This window comes from Protopterus annectens, chromosome 2.part0 (genome assembly GCF_019279795.1).
Source record: "Protopterus annectens isolate FY-2018-M chromosome 2.part0, PAN1.0, whole genome shotgun sequence".
NCBI classification, from domain to species: domain Eukaryota; kingdom Metazoa; phylum Chordata; order Ceratodontiformes; family Protopteridae; genus Protopterus; species Protopterus annectens.
In genome coordinates, this window is record NC_056728.1 from 1787909862 (window position 1) to 1787931321 (window position 21460).

General features: G+C 39.8%; 1 protein-coding gene across 5 annotated transcripts in view; it reads right to left on the minus strand.

Moving 5' to 3' along the window:
- ARHGEF10L (Rho guanine nucleotide exchange factor 10 like) overlaps window positions 1-21460 on the minus strand; it is a 3087848-nt gene that overhangs the window by 2705870 nt on the left and 360518 nt on the right. For 4 of the 5 annotated variants that reach the window (XM_044061816.1, XM_044061815.1, XM_044061817.1 and 1 more), the window contains exon 3: window positions 13176-13319. The exons of the other annotated variant lie outside the window; for it this stretch is intronic. In XM_044061816.1, the coding sequence (XP_043917751.1) occupies window positions 13176-13319 (144 nt within the window). The remainder of the gene's footprint in view (window positions 1-13175; window positions 13320-21460) is intronic. 5 annotated transcript variants of the gene reach the window in all.

Here is a 21460-nt window from a genome sequence, read left to right on the forward strand (position 1 = left end):
GCAAAGCCACTTGACTTGGGATCCAGAGTTTATTACTCAGGAGGAGGAGAGGCTAGAAATGGTGTTGGAATTGTGGTGAAAGAGGATTCACAAGGCGGTGAGGGATGTCATCAGAATTAGTGACAGACTCATGGCAATCAGACTCCAGCCTAATGATAAGACAGTATTTATTATCTCAGTCTATGCCCCACAGCAGGGTTGTGATCGTGAGGAAAAGAGTACATTCAGACAGCAGTTGCAGGACCTAGTAGATCAAGCAAGACAACAAGAACTGGTGTTGATAATGGGTGACTTGAATGATTATATCAGGACAGACAGAACATGACATTAGGACTGCCTGTGTCCACATGTGTGGGGCAACAGGAATAAAGAATGAGAGACTATTCTAGACTTCTGTCTGGCAAATGGCTTGATAGTAGCCAATTCATGCTTCAGAAAGACATGCAGTCACAAGATCACATACAACAGTGCTCAGGTAGACTTCCTGCTAGTAAGGAAAGGGCACTGGAGTAGGATCAATGATTGCAAAGTCATCCCCAGTGAAACAGTCATCCCACAGCATACACAACTGGTTGCCACAATTAGCTGCAAGCAGTGATCAGAGAAGGCTCTAAGGTTAACAAAGACCAGGCTGAAGACCTGGATGTTGACTACAGAGAAAGCACAACAGTTCAAGGAATTACTCAGGGCTGTAGCACCCCAAGAAACAGAGGAAATAGGTGGAACTGAAGAAGAATGGCAGCACCATAAAACAGCATGCGAGAGAACTACAGAACAGATATGTGGCTGAGCCAGGGATGGAAATAAAGTATATAAGGAAAGCTGGTGGTGAAATGCAGAAGTCCAGGCACTCATCAAAAGAAAGAAGGAGTGCAGAAAAAAGTAAGAGATAGAAAAGACCGACCAAGCTAGGAAGGAATACAGGTTGGCTAACAAAGGAGTTGAAATATGAAAGAACAAGACATCAGAGGCACTCTACCAGCTTCTGGAAAGTGACTCTTTAGGTGGCACAAAGAAACTATATCAGGTTGCAAGGCAAAGACAGAAAGATAAAGAAGATAGTCAGACACCTTTCATCAAGGATGCCAGCAATAACCTGCTCATCAGCCCACAGGACATCAAAGGCAGACGGAAGGAGTACTTCCAGCAGCTTCTAAATGAGCAAAACCCCACAGAAGTTGTACATCCTCAGACACAGCCTATGATAAGAGAAAGAGAAAAGCTGACCCTAGAAGAAGTAAGAACAGCACTAAGGAAAATGAAGTCAGGGAAAGCAGCAAGCTCAGATGAGGTCACAGCAGATATGATAAAGATGCTGGGTGAGATATAACTCCTGAGGATACTAATAGCAGTGTGGAGAGAAAGGCATATCCCAGGATGACTGGAGAATAAGCATACTCATGCCAGTGTACAAGAACAAAGGGGACATCCACAACTGTGGGCAGTACAGAGGCATCAAACTCTTGTTTCACTGCATGTATAGGAGGTACCATTGTTCGGTAACTCTGGATATTGCCATGGAGGTTTTTGATATAACTATAGAAGGCTTTGGGATTGTTTTTAGTGTCTGATGCTATTTTGCCTTCATAGCTGGCTTTGGAGGATTTGATGAGGGATCTCAACTTTTTGTTGAGGCTAATGAGAGAGTTTTTCCAGTCTTGGGACTTCACCTTTTTTTGCAACAGTTCCTTCCTTCTGTTGTAGAGTTTATTAATAGCAGGGGACCACCAGAATGGCTTCCTATTTTGGAGGAGAGCATCTTGGTTCTGTTGGGTATGGCTAGTTCCATGCATTTATGTACATGTCCGTACAGTGCATTGGTGTATGATTCAGCAATCATGCAGCTATTTTCCATTGGCATGGGTGCCATGAAGTTAGCCACCTCTGTTTTTAGGAGCCCAAAGTCAGCTTTGGAGAAGTTTTTCAAGGTGGCTACCTTTGCGGGGTGTGTGGGTGAGATGTGGATTTCCAAGGTGATTAGTTTATAGTCAGATTTGACCAGGGAGGGATTGACTATTGCTGTAGGGCAATAGTCACCTATGTTAGTAATAACCAGGTCAAGGATGTTGCTTCCTCTAATATGGGTCAGAATGAGCTGGTCCAGGGCATTGGAACTGATGAATTCCAGGAAGCGTTGGGCCAGTGTATTGGTGCTTGAGTAGTTTTCCCAGTTGATGGATGGGTAGATGATGTCTCCTAGTATGAGAGTGTTGGGTTGGACCTTGACAGATTCCAGGGTGCTTAGGAATGTGGAGTGAGTGTCTAGGGACATGGTTGGGGACCTATAGCAGTCTATGACCTGGATCACCATCTTACCCAATGTTAGTTGTACCTAAAGTATCTCAAATGCATTATGCTGGGGCCGGGCTACTAATCTGGAGGTGTGCATATCCTTTATGAATATGGAGCCACCACTGCCTTTGGAACTTCGGTCCATGTTTTGGGGCCGAAAGGTGTGGAATGAGTTATAGCCTAGTAGCACAGGGGGGCTTTCTGCTGCTTTATACCAGGTCTCCATTACAGCACAAATGTCAATGTTCTCCATTTTGAGGAGTGCTTCGACTGAGCGCATCTTGAGATTTAGGCTTCTAGCATTGAGCATCATGACCCTCAGATTGCATTTATTTATAGCTGTTATGGTGATAATTTGGTCTTTGAAACACCGCCTGAAAAAGGTAGTATAGGGGCTTTAAGAGCCTTAGCCAGTACCTGGAAACCCAGGGGTGACAGATGCAGGCCGTCTCTGGCAAAGCATCAAGGTCTGTCAATCATGTCATCCCAAGCAGACAGGTACTGGATCCCCTTAGAATGACACCAGAAACTTAAACAATTGTCAAAGTCAATATTTTTTTGTTTGAACTGCTATATCATTTGGGTAATGGTAGGATACTGCTCAGGGTTAGGGTCATACCTGCCTGGGCCACATAATCTGAGAGGTCCACCATGTCTCTTTTCATGTTGTCCAGGGATGTGCATCTCAGGTCATTCACACCCACATGGACAATGACAGAGTCATACTTGTACTTGTTGTGGAGTGACCCGAGTGTGTCTGTTATGTGTCGGATTCTGGCCTCTGATAGACAGTTGACTGTTACCTTCTCCTTATTCAACCTAGTGAGTGGGACATCTGTGTGCCTCTCTATTGAGTCACCTATGAATAGTGTATTGGGCAAGGTGTTTAGCCTTAGGGGCTTAGGTTGAGGGGCACACTGGTGGAGGTGAGCTATGTGTGATTTGTGGTATGTTGTGGTGATCAAGTGCATTTCCGTCTTGGAGGTCTCTGCTGTTTGGGTACATTTCTATTGAGAGCCTCCACAAAGGTGGGTGTGTGGTTTGTGTTTTTATCTGAAAGCTGTGATGGTGGGTGTTCTGAATGGCTATGTGTTCCATGTGGTGTGGTGCAGGTGTCGACCTTCTCATCTTGACCAGCTATTTTGGTTTTGGCTGGAGAGTGCATAGTTTCCATTTTGGTGATATAAGTGCATCTCTCACAAGTCTGAGTGTTGGGAGGTAAGAGGAGAGGGTCGTCTGTGTACATGAGACAGTTGCTACACTGCCTCAGAAAGCTCATGTGCAACAGGTTAATGGGAGAAAGCACATGGAACTGCCCTTTAATCATGCCAGGAGGGGTGGTCATAACTACTAAGTACTAGAGCTATTTCCATGAAGAATAACTAGTGCTGATGGTACTTATGTGTGCTACAATAATTCCTACAAAAACCTGCTGAAGTGTAAAGTGATTAAGCTATTTGAAGTGCTAGAGAGAGAAAGAACTAGCAAGCTCTATGGTAAAAACTGAAGAGCAGACTTTCTGGCACCTGTAATAGTTTACATCAGCTCAGCACCACTGCACAGAGCTTAAACAAGTGCAAACATGCTCAAACACAAGCTTTTAAACTAGAAAGTTGAAAGGGATGGACAAACTGCCCAAACGACCAATAAACTACAATTTCTGGGCCGGAATCCACTCCTCTTGTGGTAGATAGGCTACCTAGTGCTTACCACCCCCATGGATAAGCTAGAAGGCTTCCCTCCAACACTGAAAGGCTTGGGGGGAGAGGCTCAGAAGCTCACAAACAGTCCTGGATACAGCAAATCTGTATCAGGACTAGACAAGTTACAGGAAAGGCAGAAAACAAGCTTTGGACTTTTTTTTTTTGTTTTTTGTTTTTTTTTTTGTTTTGTTTTGTTTTTTTACAGAAAAGCAGTTAAAACAGCAGAAAAAAACAATTCAAATGCAGTGCAACCTAGTACACGAGCGTGTAGCAATATTAAAGCAAATACAGTTTAAATAAATGCAATTAAATGAAAAAATGACTAAAACAAGTGCAGTAATCAGTAAATTAGGAAAAAGTCAAAATGGAGGCACTTAGAGTATCTCATTCCCCTTCTTGATGCTCTTGCAGTCTGCAGGACACCATAACTGGATCCGTGGAGCTTAAACAAATGCAAATCCATGCAAATGTGGGCTTTTAAACCAGAAAGTTAAAAGGAATGGAAAACTGCCCAAAAGGCCAATAAACTATCATTTCTGGGCCAGAAACCACTCTTCTTGTGGTAGATAGGTTACCTAGTGCTTACCACTCCCACTGATAAGCTAGAAGGCTTCCCTCCAATGCAGAAAGGCTCGGGGGGCTCAGAAGCTTACAAACAATCCAGGATGCAGAAAATCTGCACCTGGACTAAACTAGTTACAGGACAGGAGGGAAACAAGTGCAAACGTGGGCTTTTAAACCAGAAAATTGAAAGGGATGGAAAAACTGCCAAATGGCCAATAAACTACAATTTCTGGGCCAGAAACCACTCCTCTTGTGGTAGATAGGCTACCTAGTGCTTATCACTCCCACTGATAAGCTAGAAGGCTTCCCTCCAACACAGAAAGGCTTGGGGGGGGGGCTCAGAAGCTTACAACCAGTCCTGGATACAACAAATCTGTATCTGGACTAGACTAGTTACAGGAAAGGTGGGAAACAGGCTTAGAACTTTTTGTTTGTTTTTTACAGAAAAGCAGCTAAAACAGCAGTAAAAACAATTCAAATGCAGTGCAAGCTAGCACACTTGAGTGTGTGCAAATACAGTTTAAATAAATGCAATTAAAATAAAAAAATGACTAAAATGCGCAGAAAGCAGTAAATTAAGAAAAAAATCAAGCAAATACAGTTTAAATAAATGCAATTAAATTAAAAAAAACGACTAAAAACAAGTACAAAAAGTAAATTAGGAAAAAAATCAAAATGGAGGCACTTAGAGTATCAGAAAACAATGCCAGCAAATATATAAATAATTCAGTCAAGCAAAAATTAAGGCAGAGCAGACCTCTGAAAAGTTAAAAGTACCAAAAAATATAATTATCAGCTCTATATTTCCAGATTGTTTGAGAAGCACATTCGGTCAGAACACAAGGAGATTCTAGCAATGGTATGCAGACTTTATGGAGGAAAGGTTTTGTTAAGGGTTTGTCCACAAGAGTGTAGACCACAAGAACCTTCTTAAATGTAAAGTAACTCACCTGAAGCACAAGTCTGGAATAACAAATTTAATTAGGCTAACAAGCAGTATTAAATGCAGCAGAATAAAAGCACTTGAACACTTAAGAGCACACAGCAAAAATAAGGTTATAAAGTATGACAAACACAATTACAGTAAAAGCAGATGAATAAAGTGTACAATTTTTTTTTTAGTTATATTCTCACAAACTACATTACTATGAACATCTTTGTACTGAATGCTGTAATTTTTTTTAGTCCAGCCACTGATTCCTGAATGTCCATTTGGAGGTCTGCCTCATCACCTATGACTACCACCACTGTCTTTGTGTAATCTGAAGAAAAATGTATTCTGAATTTCAGCATTAGCCTAATATTTAATCAAAAATTCTCTCCAGCATTGGTCCCAGCACTGACCTGTTCTGCACACTACTGGCCACTGACATTTCTTTAGTAAACTACCATCGGACATTATTCTGATTTCAGCCCAATAACTGCATTTGTATCCACTTCAGCAACATGGGCTTTAGTCCCATATGCCTTACCAAGCAGGCTACTGTGTGATACAGTACTAAATATTTTTTTTTCCTATGAGAGCATGTCTATTGGATTTCCTCTGCCCACCTTCTGCTATGACACCGTAGTCAGCCTGTGTCAAGTTAGCCTGAACTTATATGCATGAAGCGGGTCTATATTAGCTTGTCGAAACAGTATAACAGCAAATGCCATTTCGGCGACAAATACACAGCGAACTGCAAATACAGCGAAAGCCCGGGTCACTGATATTTTTCCTAGGGAAAAAAATTGGTAAACCAACAAGACACAACACACCACTTAAAAAATTTCAAAGTCAGGGGCTTTGCCCCCCACACTCACCAATGTGGGGGGCTGTGCCGCCACACCCCCATTAACTAAATATACCAACTCTGAGATCGCACTATAATGGGGAAAAGGGCAATGTCATGGCAATGGCCAAGTGATTTTTTTTTTCCCTAGGAAAAAAATCACTGACCTGAGCTTTCGTATTATTTGCAGTTCGCTGTTTATTTGTCACTGAAACGGCATTCGCTGTTATGCTGTTTTGATAAGATAATAAAGACCTGCATGAAGCATGAATATGACAGCAAATCTGTTAAATCATTTACATTTGGAAGCATCACCAGTCTATCATTCACCATTCTGTCCATGAATTTACTTCAATGCAAGGGATAGTCACACATGCAGATATTCATCTCTTCATCTTTTTTCTCAGATCCCTTCTTGCGCAACATGACACGTTGCCATCCTTAATTCCCAAGGGACCATTCTATGCATTGAAATAACCTGCATAATTTGTCTGCAGTTCTACCAGCACTTTCAACACTGACTGAGAACTTTGTCGATGGAGTTCCTTCTGTGTTGCTTCTCTGATGAATGCCTTCAAGCATAACTCTCAACTGTCCAGACTTACACAGAATGTCTAGATTTTTGCTTCATATACTAGGTCTGTTCATCATAAAAAAATTGTGGCTTTCTGGATTTTTGAGGCAAATCAGTGAGGACTGGACTCACTACATAATGATAGTAATTTGAGTTTCAGACTTTATATCCTTCAGAAAATGCATGGTAACATAAGATCTTTTATTCTAACAACTTGCTAAGTATATAAGAGCAATATTTAAAATTTGCTTCTGTTTTTGGAGCTTTGCCCCCCCATTATTTTTTGCTTTGTCCAGATTTTTTATGCTAAGAGGTTAAGAGGTATGCCTTCAAGTCATTCCTCTGACTGCTATGGCAGCTGCTTCCTTCTTTTTCCTCAATAAAAACTGAAACAAAGAGGTCAGTAGGTATTTTAACCTACTTCCCTGCCTCCACAGATTTACGCTTCCCTTTCTCTAGTACTACTATGTCCAGTTTCATTCTTCTCCAGCCCCCAGTGCTTATTCTTCTGTCTGCACTTCATCTCCCTCAATACTTTGAATTTTTCTATAGTTCTCACGTCCTTAATGACCTTTTCTGTTTCTCTATTAAGCTTCCTGAATTTTTCTCCAGCTCACTTGCTGCTTTCCCTTCCTATAAGCCATTCCCTTCTCTCTTGTAGCCCTCTTTCCTTCTCTTCTATACAAACTGCCTGCTTTCTTTTCTTACACTTCTCCCATTCTCCTGAAACAGGTATTCTTGCCCTTCTTTACTTCCTTACTGATGTGCTCCTATCAGTCACCTAGTTTGCCTTTGTCTTAACACTCCACCCCATTTAACCAAGCATATCCAAGTCAGTTCATCTGTAATCCCAAACTTCTATCCTTGTTACCTTTACTAGATCTGCTGTTAAGAGCAAGAACTACACCACTGTATAATTGCTGATGCTGTGGCTCCTTTAAGTTAAATGGCATTGTGACATCCCCTCTCTGGGACAGTAATCAAGCAGCCTTAATCCTCATCACTAACACTGAAGAGGGACGTTCTCTTGGAACAAAAATGGATACACCCACTATTTCCAGATGCAGCTCTCTGCACCAATCACAATTTCCCTTAAGAGCACACAGGGAAAACAGTCTGGGGTCTGGATTTCTCTCTCTCTCCAAGGCCCCTATGAGACTCCCCACTGGCACAGCTGTAAAGTTGAGTCATCAGCCGAGTGTCCATGCCAAGCCCTTTACCACACTATCTGTGAAACCAGTGCTTCATGTCCCTGTTCCAAACAGCTGACGCACAAACACACACATACACACACACACACACACACACACACACACACACACACCTGGAAAAGGCTGGCACAGATTTATTAGTTATGTTGCCTTCTGCCCAGATTATAAGATAGTTACTGCCACCAGACACTCCAAAGTCTGCTACTCTGAGGCTCTTACAAGGTACCCAATTACTCTGAGTGAAATTAATACTAATACAAATGGTAGTGTTTGACAAATGCAGTAAGAATTTCAGGAGTGGTTACAAAGTCACCAAATAGATATAATTATTCTCAAAGTTTAAAATATTCTCTAAAGTACCAGCCCCAATGAAACATTTAAATATATTTAATAATAAGTAACAAAAGAACACGAAAATACTAAATATCTGTTTACAATAAATACATGAGTTTCAGTCACAGGAAATATTAAAATAACACACATGAACAGAATCACAAAGATACAGAGAAACAGTACTTAACTAATTTCACTATATCTTCCTGACTGATCTAAAGAATTACTATTCCCTGGTAACTTACTAATCAAAGCAAGATGAAGTATGTGAGGGATGCTTCCTTCTATGTCAGGTTCCAAAAACAGACTGTCCTGAGACATCTCTCTCATCTGGTATTAAAGCATCATTTTTTTCCTGCATTATAGTATGGCATCACATATATCTGGTCATCTGACTTCTGGTACAAATGCTACCCCCGTTGCTAGAAAGTGAACCAGAATTTAGCACATATGTGTTACCATACATATGAACCTATGAACCTATGAACCTATGAACATACACACAGAGAGAGCTTTGCTGAGATGTGTTATAACATCTGGAAGCTATAAAACCATAAAACACTTCCACTCTTACTACATGAGTTAATAAACCATTCTCTGGCACAGGCATTTGGTCTCTGGCTGCAATCAGAACTGTAAGATACAATCTTTATGGCCTAAACCAAGTAATTTAATTTCAGGATATTTTTCTAAAAGTTAGCTGGGGCTGAGCTTTACCTCTTCTCTTCCAGTATCCACTGTTAAAACATATACATTTAATCAGTTATACTACAGTCAGGACCCACTGTTGGTACATTTTAACACAAGCAACTTTACAAATACATTGTTCAACATAAGCATCTGTGCAAATCAGTTTGACTTACAAATGATATATAATTTTATTACAAAATTCCAGCTAGCTGTTCTGGCATATGTTACACATCCACTGCCTTACTTCTCCTGGCATATCTGGCAATACCTCACATCATCACAGTCATACTTAACTAAGCATGAATCAAGAACATTGTGTCTCCTTGTAGGGATTTGAGCATTCTGCCAGCTTTTGCTATGTCCTTGTAATTTCTTTTTGCTGAAAACAGTATCTTCTCCATAGCTACTGGTAGATTCAGCTTTCCTTGGATAACTACCATTCTCCATCTTGCTCATGTTTTACACACAATCCTTACAATGTGGACATGTAATAATCCTCCACTGCACTAGCGTCATCATGATCAGTTACATCAATTTGTCTTCTGCCAATATTGTAAGGGCCATCATTCCAATGTAGTCACCCCTTCTCCCTCACCTTATGTTTCTTCCACATTACCTTTGATCCTTTCATATAAACTAATGTTAACGTCTCTATTCCCTTTCCTCTCTGTGTTTCCATCTGTACAATTGGAATTCTGGAATTCTGGAATATTCATACCACAAGCTGCTGGCGGCTGTACCTATGTTTTAATTATACTTGTGACAATTATACCACCTTCTTTAAACCACAAGCTGCTGGCTGCTGTATCTATGTTTTAATTATACTTGTGACAAATACCACCTTCTTTAAAGGAAAATTCATAATATTTTTTCATTCTATCTTTTTTTTTTTTTGTAGTCTGAGCAATTTTAATCCATCAAAATTACTCTAAGTGCTGCATATTGTATTTAGCATGTTTTAACTTCAAATCTCTGACATCGTGCCATACTAATGTGATCATGTTTTCTGCTTTCTATAATCCACTTCAAGCCATTTTTGTGAGTAAGGCAGAAAGGTGCCTTTTTCCTCCTACATAAACAGAATGGCAGTAGCTGTTTGAGCTACAGATAGCTTACACAGCTTCTGGTACAGGACTGCGTTTCAATTTGTGACTAAATTAACCTGACTTGCATTGCTGACACAGCTGCTCTAACCTACTTACAGTAGTTTAAATCATCAACAAAATAAGATAGCTGCACTGTATGTTTTTCTAATGGTGTCAGTCTATAGTCCTTCAAATATTGATAGACCATTTTCTAAACACTTCCTGAGATGACAGTGTTATCACATTACACCAGGAACTGTAACTGATGCCTGTTAATTTGAAGAACTTGCAAGAGATATGTAAATATTTTTTTCTTCTACCCAGTATCTGCTGTGGGAAGGTGTGTGTGATTTTTTTTATTCCACATTTTGTAAAAATGTTCTGCACTTTCTCAAAAATATATTACTTTTATAACACCTGTTATGTTTTCTCTTCCCTTACAATGTAGCACAGTAAAGCTTCAAAATAGTTACAGTCATCTGTGATTGAGTTTGGGTTATTATGAGATTGTTTTTGACTGAGGCGCATATGTCTTCCTGCATTATATTTTCCTTCTTCTGCTGTTGTATTGCTGTCCCCTTGATTTGTTACATTGTACCTTACTAACACTTAACCAAGTCCATCACACTTGAGCATGACAAATTAGTAGTTATTCTCTGTGCTGGGCATAAAGCTAAATCATTACTGTCTGTAAAAGAAACAGCTTCAACAAGCAGATAACTATCCTGAAAGACATAGTCAGCTATATGTGCTAATAATGTTTCTCTTCCTCTGTGTAGCAAAAGCAGTGGAGTAAAGTTACACAAGACTGTATACATGTTCATTTGTTTTGTCTTTATTCCTTTTTTAAGCAGCTGTTGACAGCTACAAGACTGAGGACTGACTGCAAAAGTATGACTAGTGCCTTTTAGGAAAAACTACAGACTGCTTTCCAATTTCCTGGTGTTGACATTGTGTTGTATACACTGAGACAACTTTCTTGGCCAAAGCACCTAAGAATTTAAGCTTCAAAGCTTTAAAAAATGTTAGCCTGCATATTCGCGCAGAATTATAAAGCCCGTGCAGGATGTTGCTGGGCAGTGCAGGAGGTGGAAAGCAGGACAAGAAGCATGCCTTGACAGCAATACAAAGCTTCCCCAGTTGCCTTGATCACCACACCAGCCCCAAAGATTGGTTAGAGTAAGTCCAAGGATGCCTAGCATATCTGTCCTTCTCTTAGTACAAGAAACCTGAACAAAGCCAAAAATAATAGGGGGAAGGTCCAAACCAAAACCAGAGACTGATTTCAATTATTACTCTTACAGAAAGTTGATAGAAAAACAAGTTTCTGGTACCATGCATTTTCTGAAGACTATAAAGACTGAAATTCAAGTGTTTGACATTACTCAGTGACATCAATCCTCAATGATTTGCCAGAACACCACAAGTTTTATGAGGAACAGACTAAAGATATGGAGCAAAAATCCGGGCATACTTCAAAAATTGGAAACGTTGCGAGGTATGATGGCTGGTCATTTCAGTAGACTCAATAGAACAATGAAAGGCCCTGACAGTAGCTGATGTTCAGCTGACGGGGGGGCTTGGTGGACTTTCCCTTCCTTTGATTCTAAGGCAAGGAAGTGAATGTTTTAAAAAGTACAAATGGCTTCTGGTAACTAAACCATACAGAACTATACTGCAGGGAAAAAAGAATCCCCAGGGTCAAATGAAACATTGGGTAAGAGTGGACTTTTCTTTTGAGTACAGCATGGAGTTGACACATTTTCCCCCTGTTGCTGACATCACATATCTTCCTATCACTGTCTCTTTCTTTGCTTGCCTAATGTGTATCCTGACTTACTGCTACTTTTCCTGCCACTTCCCTCCTTTTAGTTTAAAGGATTTCCACCTTTTACAACTATGAACACTAAATGCATTTCATAGCTGTAAGGGAGATTGATAATATCACAGACAGACAGGCTGGCAGGTTCATAGTTCATAGATTAGTACTAGGCTAACTTCCCTTGTGGGCCACTTCATAACAAGCCAATTACCTCATGTGAGAATCAGACTCTGTACCTTGTGTTTGTAAGGTAAACACCGTAACCTTTATGCCAAGACACAGGCATGCTAATTTCGGGATCACAATATGAAAAATGAATACCTGACATACAATCTTGTAGTCAGGATGTAAAAACTCTTGATACCTATTTGCAAGCCGAAGATTTTCTTTCTTTTTTTAGGATGTGTGAGGAATAGCTGGGCTCCACATTCTCTGCACACTGTGCAGCGCTCAGCCACATAAACAAAGTAGCCACATATTTTGAATACTACTACAGCTGATTCAGGCATCATGAAACTGTAAGCCATTAATTAATTACGAGAGGTACATAAACATTAGTAATGGAAAACACATAATCTTGTACGCTCATGTCACATGGCAGTTACCTTTCCATGCAGTATGTTAAATATGGAAATTACAGCAGTGCATTAACAAAAGTATCAGCTTTATTAAATCATTCATATGGAAATAGATCTAAGAACAATTAGGATGTTATTTTCAACATAAATTTGTTTCCTCATGCTGCCCAATATATAACATGCTGGCTCTTGATATGTTAGAGACGAAAAGGAATGGACCACCACAAATGCATTAGTTATGTTAAACACATCATAAAAATGGGTAGTGAATATACTTTTGATTTTCTATAATTTTACAGAATACTTGGAAATAGAAGCAGGGAATAAGGCAATTAGTTGTTTTTAGAGCATGTACAGTAAATGTCAGTCTGATATATTTTTAAATTCAAATGCTTCCTTGCATGCATTATCCATGCAACGTACTTTTTAAAAGATCAGCTATTTGGCTTGACATGCTGATTACCTTTTATTAAGCAAGGGCGTGGAACACAATAGTTTACTGAGATGAAAGAATCAACTGTATTTCAGTCTGGTTCATGTTTACTATTTACCTCTGCTTGGCAGCATGCCTTGTACTACTAGCTTGTTCTTGTAGATTGAAGAAGCGTAGATTGTGCTCTCATTCCCACGTACTACATCTCTGTTGCCACCAGGGAAGTGCAGCTCAGCATAGGTCACAAAGTCCAGAGCGTAATCTGAGCAAATAAAATACAAGTTCTGAAATGACCAGATGAACTCCAATCAATAACAAATGCCCAAGGCTGCAAAGATATGACAAAAAAATTACCAAAAGAAGCATTCAGTCTACTTCATGAAAGAGAACAGCTGGCAGACATACAAAGCATGCAGTCTGAAAACCAGTTCAGGCACACATATCAACGATATTAACATCACACACCACATGTAAGGAGTACAGTATAATTTGCATGCATAGCTGGAATAATATTTAATGCCTGACAAAGTATTCATTTCTAGCATGCAGCTTTTACACACCTTTGTTCTGAGGTGGCATCATTTATTTATTTATTTATTTATTTATTTATTTATTTATGCTGGCTGTGAGATACAACAAAAATCATTTGTTTTGTTAAAGTTGTGGGTATATACCAAAATAAACCACATTGAACATAAAAGGATAAGGGTCCAACTTCAGAAAGCATTTCTAACACTAGTCTTTGGGCTTTTCTGGGTTTGTGGTTGCCACAGCAGAACTCCAGTCCGCTATTAATTGGCAGTAGAGTTTTTACAGTGTTCAGTTGCCAGCCCGACGCCCAACCTTCAAGGAAGGCACACCCATTCATGCACGCACCTACCTGCATGTCTTTAAATGTCACTCGGCCACGGGGAGGACATGCAGACTCTACACAGAAGGCGCTCCAGATGAGAATCGTATGGGAGAACCTTTTTCTGTGAGGTGACAACGCTAACCACTACACCACTACGGCCTACAGAAGGTATTTCTCATTTTGGGTCATTGTACTACCAGGCCTTGGCAGACAAAATGGCATATTGATTTTCAATCCAGATTCTATGCTGACTGCACTACCATGCATTTGGTATAGTTGGCTACATGTGACTCTTGCCCATGTTTTTATCTGGACAAAACTCTCCAAAAATTAAGAGATAGAGTACTTAAACACCTCTCAGATATAAGGAAGGGAGATATTAAAAATGCACTAGCTAAACATCAGCTGGAGTTTCCTAAACACCAATTTATATTTAGGGTGTTACAGTGCATACATAAAACTCTGAGAGAAGGTGATGTGAACAACTTCTTGGAACAGAATGAGTTAAAATGAATTTTAAGGATGCAAGCAAACAGATTTCCTGGCCTTAACAATTGTATTAGTATTAAACCCGCCCTTAAGGGGCAGAAGTTAAAGAATCACAAACACAAATGATTTGAGATGTAATATCCTCCTACTAATGGTGATGTCATTTTGGCTCCATTTTTTATTATTGTGATTAGTCAGTTTGTATTATAAATATAGTATGTACTGTTCTTGTTAAATATGAGGATCTGAGGAAGCATTTGTTTTATGTGAAAGCGCTTGTCCTATATGTTTTTGAAGTACTGTTTTTATTAAAGTGGAGTAAATTCAGCCATGGTTATCCAGCTGTTTTTTTATGAAGACATAAAAGTATAAGGGTCCAGCTTCAGAAAGCATTTCTAACACTAGTCTTTGGGCTTTTCCGGGTTAGGGGTCGCCACAGCGGAACTCCAGTCTGTTAATAATTGGCACTAGAGTTTTTACGATGCTGAGTTGCCAGCCCGACACCCAACCTTCAAAGAAGGCACACCCATTCACGCACACACCTACCTGCATGTCTTTAAATGTGACTCGGCTGCAGGGAGGACATGCAGACTTCACACAGAAGGCGCTCCAGACGAGAATCGAATGGGAGAACCTTTTGCTGTGAGGTGACACCGCTAACTGCTGCATCACCGCTGCCTGCAGAAGGTACTTATAATTTTGGGTCAGTGTACTACCAGGCCTTGGCAGACATAATGGCATATTGGCTATGTCTGAAAAAATATATTGTATTGATATTAGTTCTAATATCAATACAATATATTTTTTCAGACATAGCCAATATGCCATTTTGTCTACCAAGGCCTGGTAGTATGCTGACCCAAAAATAATTGTCCAGTTATTTCTTAAAAACATGAGTATAACTCCTTTAGTGATCCAATTTATGTTTTTTGGTATTCCTTCATATTATTAGACTAGATGTTCATTCTCAAGTACTTATACTGTATTTATTTATAAATTAGAACCAGATCTCTTCTACTCTCTTTTGGAGCCTGGCTCCATGGTGCAGTGGACAGATGCCTAGATAACCAGGGCTGAATAACACTGGAGTAGTCAGACAGAATAGGGGAGGATTAGTCCCACTCACCTCTCCCCTGGGGAAGGGAGGGGATGTGCACATTAAGGAGCCCACAGTGAGTGCGGACCTACTGGTGGAAGCACACCACTTATGCCTTTGCCTTAGGGTGTGACAGACATTCTTGGAGGAAATACCCCTTGGAGAAATGAAAGGATGTCCTCTGCTGTCATTCCATTCCATGCCACTCCCCTACGACTTGATGGGTAAGGGCCTCTAATATTGCCTGTTCAGATTTATATTAAAAATTACAAAACCCTATTATATCCATGTTATTGAAATACTTCTTAAAGTATACATTACAATAAACAAGACTTGTCTTGTGCAGCTAAACAGATATTAAATATTGTTCATACACAATTTTTTATATTATTTGTCTGTCTCTGAATATCTCAACAACCAAGCAATACAGATTTGCTTAGACTCATGAAAGGTGACTGTGGGCTTAGCAAAATACTGCTACAAGTGTGTAGCTTGAGTGGTTGTAACTTGTTTACATTCATTACAAGAAATAATATGTACTGTTTACTGTTATTTAGAATCTAAAAAATGTTGCCAGTGTAAAGATTAAGTTATACTAAGAAGTTTGTATTTGCACTTATTTTGTAACAAATATGGTTGTAGAGATGTGAACATTTGTTTGAACTGTGTGGATATAACTTGATTTTGTTATTAGGCTTTGAATGCAACCATTGGAACAATGGAAGTTACAGTACACAGCTATTTTTTCTTTTGCACTTAGAAAAGTCATTTTTATTGTTTTTGATATTCTCAATAAGCTTTTCCTTAAAAAAAACTGTTGGTCCCCCTTGGCACTTCAGCTTTGTTTGTCCATCTTATTTCTTTTTAAAGTACTATTCCAACCATTTTTTTTTTAATTTTTTGGAATTATATTCATGTGCCTTATTAATAACCTAACGTGTCTTGTTACTAGTCAGTGAATAATGTTTCTACCAGATCTAATACACTTCTTCTTCATCTTATATTTACAAATATGGGAGCATGTCATGACACTGAATGTAACTTCAGCTAACTCAAAAAGAACAAGTGCTGTTTGCAAAAATTACTTTCATAACAGTAGATTAGTTTTTCATCGAGGTAGTTTCTGTGAACAGTTTTAATTTTTTTTCCATTCACTGACATTACCTTCAATTAATTAATTCAACATGAATCTTATAAACACATCCTTTTAGATATCCCTGCATACTTTGAACATTTCTTTTCAAAAATATGAATTCCCATTGCATGTTCTCAAATAATTCTTTCTAACTGCTGTATACATACAGCATCTCTCCTCATCATGATCTATAGCAAGATAGTACAGCTGTTCTAGAAACTCACAATGATTGCAGGTATTCAGGTATTTTCACTGTTGCGATAATGACTTCTGGGAACTTATGCCATAAGATGGTCTGATGTCCTGCTCCTTTTCCAGAGCTTTTTGCCCTTTCTCTTTCTAGCCAGATAGACACCCTCCTACCTGGTCATGAGGGCAATGGTGATATAAGGTGTCCATATCTGATTAGCAAAGTTTCAAAACTTCGAACATCATACGGTCAAGACTATATAATCGAAGTTTTGAACCTTCAAAACTAAAATAGAAAAAAAATAAAAACTTTTTTTATGTTTTTGCAGTAAGGCAAGCCCCCCTGCACCCCCGCACCCTCTGTTAATTAAATATACCAATTCCGAGATTGCACTACAGTGAGGAAAACTGTAAATTTCCCATTCTGGTCTGTATGACAATCTCCATTCAAAACATTCAAAGTTTCAAAACTTCAATCATATGGTCTTGGCTGTATGATGTTCGAAGTTTTGAAACTTTGGGGTAATCAGATAAGGACCCCATATAAGAGAGATGTTGGCCAATACTAGATGTCATTTTTTTCTTGCTCTGACAGGCTGAATTATGATGATTTGTTTTCAGGAGACTGGCTACCTTAATGGTAGTGTTCACTAGAGAAGCAGTCCATTCAAAAGGGCCCCAAGCTGCCTTTCCAACTTCTAGGCTAACTTTGAAGAGAGAAGGTGTTTGTTTTGGAGAAGAGAGAGAGAGAGAAGAAAAGTGTGCAGTTGATTAGGGAATCCACCTGTACCTGTACCCAACGAAACTCAGAATACTTTAGGAAGGGAAAAAATGGAGGAAAGGAATTGGCACTGAACAGTGATACTGCAGCTTTACCAATGAGGGCTGATCCTGCATTCACAGCTGTAGTTAATCTAGTAGCTTGATGCAGTCTTTTTTTTTTGTCCTAAGCTTTGGGAAGATATTTTTTTTTAGTTTGGTTGTTAGGTTTGGGTCAAGGTGGGACACTGGTCTGGAAAACTACGCAGGGTTACAGATGATCTAGCTACAACTCTGCTTAACAGAATGGGTTCTAACCTGCCCAATGAAAACATGCAATGGAAACAATTATAAAAGCAGATACAGTGGGCAATCCATTCAAATATGACCTGCCTGTAAACTAATCTCACCCCCCTGTCCTTTGCAGACAAAATGAATAACTACTCATATTTTCTAATTTGCACTGTTTGATCTAGGTAAGATCTCAGTTGCCTATGTAGAATCATTTCCTTTTTGTATTGTGGTGCTAGAAAAATATAAGGAGGCATATAGCCTGATTCAGTCATAATTCTATAAGGAGGCATATAGCATGATTCAGCCATAAGTCTGTTTCCAATTTGGGAATGAAATTTAGATTAGTACATAGGAAAACCCTATCCTTGTGGAGAATGAGGAAATATTCTCTGCATATGACTGCCCTGCAACTCAGAGATTCTTTTAACAGAGACAACTGCCACAAGAAGAAATCTTCCAGAAGAGAAATTTAAGGGTTGTGAATGCAGCTGGCTCAAGGGGGGGGGGGGGGGGGGACAAGGTAAGCTTTTCTAAAATGGAACTTAAGTCCCATAGTAGTGTGACCTGTCTTTAGTAAATGTCAAATGCAAGATCCCCCTTTAAAGAGCTGCTTTAATGACAAAGAATAGAGACGGGGATCTCATAGCAAGCAAGTTGAGATGGATGAAGTTTGTGTCATGACTGAGGCATAAGGTAACCATGTTTTGTAAAGGTCCAACAGGTACATGAGGAGATCAAGGACAAAAACATTACATTTGGGTCCTGATACCTGCTGAACTATTGTCTGCATGTATTTTGACAGAAAAAGCACTTTAATAGGGGTGGGGCCTTTGTTGTCTTGTGTCCAGCAATGGCTCCAAAAACAGGAATCCCCTCTCATGCCAACTGAGATTTTTAGTAGGTTTACAGAGAGATTAAGGAAATGGAATGAAGTCAGTTTAAAGTGAAGAGCCTTCTCTATCTCCTTTAGGGAGGCTGTTTAAATGAGGCAGTCATCTGGGTATGGGCAGATGCGAATGCCATTCTTCAATACAAACTTCTGAAATCAGGCTCTTTGAAAATACCCTGAGTGAAGCAGACAAACAAAGCGATGAGAAGATAAACTGGTAATGAAACCCCCTACTTTGAATCTGAGAAATTGTCTGTCCATCATGGCTATGGGTACATGAAAATTTACGTCCTTTAAGTCTAGGCTGAGTATGTAGGCTTATAGGAAAAGAAAGGGTAGAATGTCTTGCAATGTAGACAGTGTGAACATTGGGACTTCTGTCTGTTACAAATTTGTTTAATTTTTGACAAGTCCAAGTTGAGCTTTTAGGTTCCTTGATCTAGGAGTTGCCTGGAGTAGAAACCTGTGTCTTTTTTCCTTCTGGTTCTCTCTGTCTCTCACTCTCTCCAGCTCCCTGTGACAAGAATTATTGTAGCAGTTTGGTAACTACACATGCTCGGTCCCTGGGGACTCAAGGGATACCTTAGAATTTTGGTTTGCTTAGAAATGTAGCCTCATTCTCTGTTTCAGAATTTGAGTACCAATTTGTTCTGAGTTAAGCTCGTTCCACTGCTTCATGAAGTGGCTCACCTGCTCTGCAATTACTTCCTGTTGTGGACTGTGAAGGAGGACTGAAGAGGGGGTAGGTAGAGGGTGGGTTGCATAGTGGGAGGAGAAAGAGCTGGGATGACTCAAACCTGCTCCCTCTCTGGTTCTCAGCCCTGAAATCCCCTAGGCTTTTTTCTATAGGTTACTTTCCATTTCCTCTTTTAGGAGCCTTCCTTATGCTTCCATACTTTCCTTTTGTCTTGTCTTTGGTAGGCTGGCTAGTTCTTTATTGTGTAATTTTGTACTATCTCAAGGAATTAAAAATAGCCACTTAACAGACTGCACAATCTTTCAATTATCCGGACATCTCTTTAATACCTTCTCTGCTGGGGTTCCAAACAGGTCTTTACACTGGGGTGTATTAAGGTGTTCTTCTTTTACATGGTCTGGCAGGAGCTGTGTATTCAACCAGGCATGTCTCCTTAACACTGATCCCATAGCTGCAGGCCTATGTGATGTGTCCACAGCAATCTAGTGACATTTAATGGCATGCTTAGACACCTGAACACTGACACTGCATTAATCAAGCACTTTTTCTTTCTGTTCATTTGTTCTAGACCCTCAGCCTTCTTCTTTATCTGGTTCAGAAGATGCTCTTGGTATTTCAGTATGTGGGTCTGGCAATCAAGGACCATGAAGGCCCAAGTATACTTCTTGACAGGAACCGCAGTGGATCCCTTGTTGGAATCCATGGACATCACAGCAAGCTCCACCAAAGGATTCTTATAAAGTTACTTGTGGGAGTTACTAATCCTGTGGAAGTCATCAGGCTTCCTAGGAGCAGAGGCTTAGGAATCTGGCTTTAAGGATGCATTAGCAAATGCATCTTTCAGAGCCTCTAGGACTGGTGGGATGGTTAAAGGTTTAAGTCAAAACAAGCCCAGGAAGCTCTCTGTTCCTAATCTGTGTCTGGGAAAATTCCTTAAACTACCATATTAAGCTGTACCTCACTCTATAAAGAATTTCCCCAAATGAGGCATACACTGAGATATAGAAGACCATGTCTGTGCCAAACTCACAGTGGAAGGGAGGAGAGGACATTTGGTCTGTATAAGACAATTTATCCACCTCTGAGCCAGAGGTATCAGAATCCTCAGAGGACAACTAAATCCTTTTCCTTTCCTGAGAAGGAACCCATGACAACAATTGTTGTTCAGAGGTTGGCTGCCTGGTTATTAGAAATAATATAAAGTCCTGGGCCAATCTAAAAACTTCATATGAGCAAGCTACGATGGGGAAGGAAAAAAGAGGCTGCCCAGCATTGACTCTGGAAAACAAGTGGACATCTGTTTTACTTTGTATAATTCTAGCAAACGTTTGGATGTGGCGACCGCAGTGGGAGACTCAGTTCATGAAGAGATGCCCATGACCTCAATCTGATTACCAAATCATCTTCTCAGACTCTCAGTGAGAGGATTCTGCCCTCAGCCTCAATCATTATAGGTTCATAGGTAAGTACTGGGCTAGCTGCCCTTGAGGACTATTTTAAGCCTAGCCAAGTTCCCTTTTTGTGCTGAATTACCCTGTCCCATTCAGTGTTAGATTGTCCTTACCCATCCTATGGTTGACAATTATATATTACTCCTAGTGGAAATAACTGGAATCATGCCATAGATAATTTGAGGGGACTCATGCATGGGATAAAGGATTTAGGAGCTGCCTCTGTCCATTATTAGTGCAAGAGACAGTCCTGAGGTAACTTTTCTGTTTCCCATTCATAGATCCAGTGTGTGCTTGAATAAAGACAAGAATGGGCTTTGTTTTACATGGATGGGAAGTTTATTCCAGAGCAGAAGAAGTTGAGCCTGTCCTTCCAAACTGTTTTGTTGATGTTGTAGAGATTCTTAGACCAAGTGTTTCTGATGTCATTTGATGTGATGTTGTGCAGTAAATCTACAAGTATTGGGTTAGAGGAAGTCTTGTATGCCAGACACCGGTCACCACTTAGCAGTATGTAGGATACCAAGTATAGTGACAGGGCTTTGAGTTGG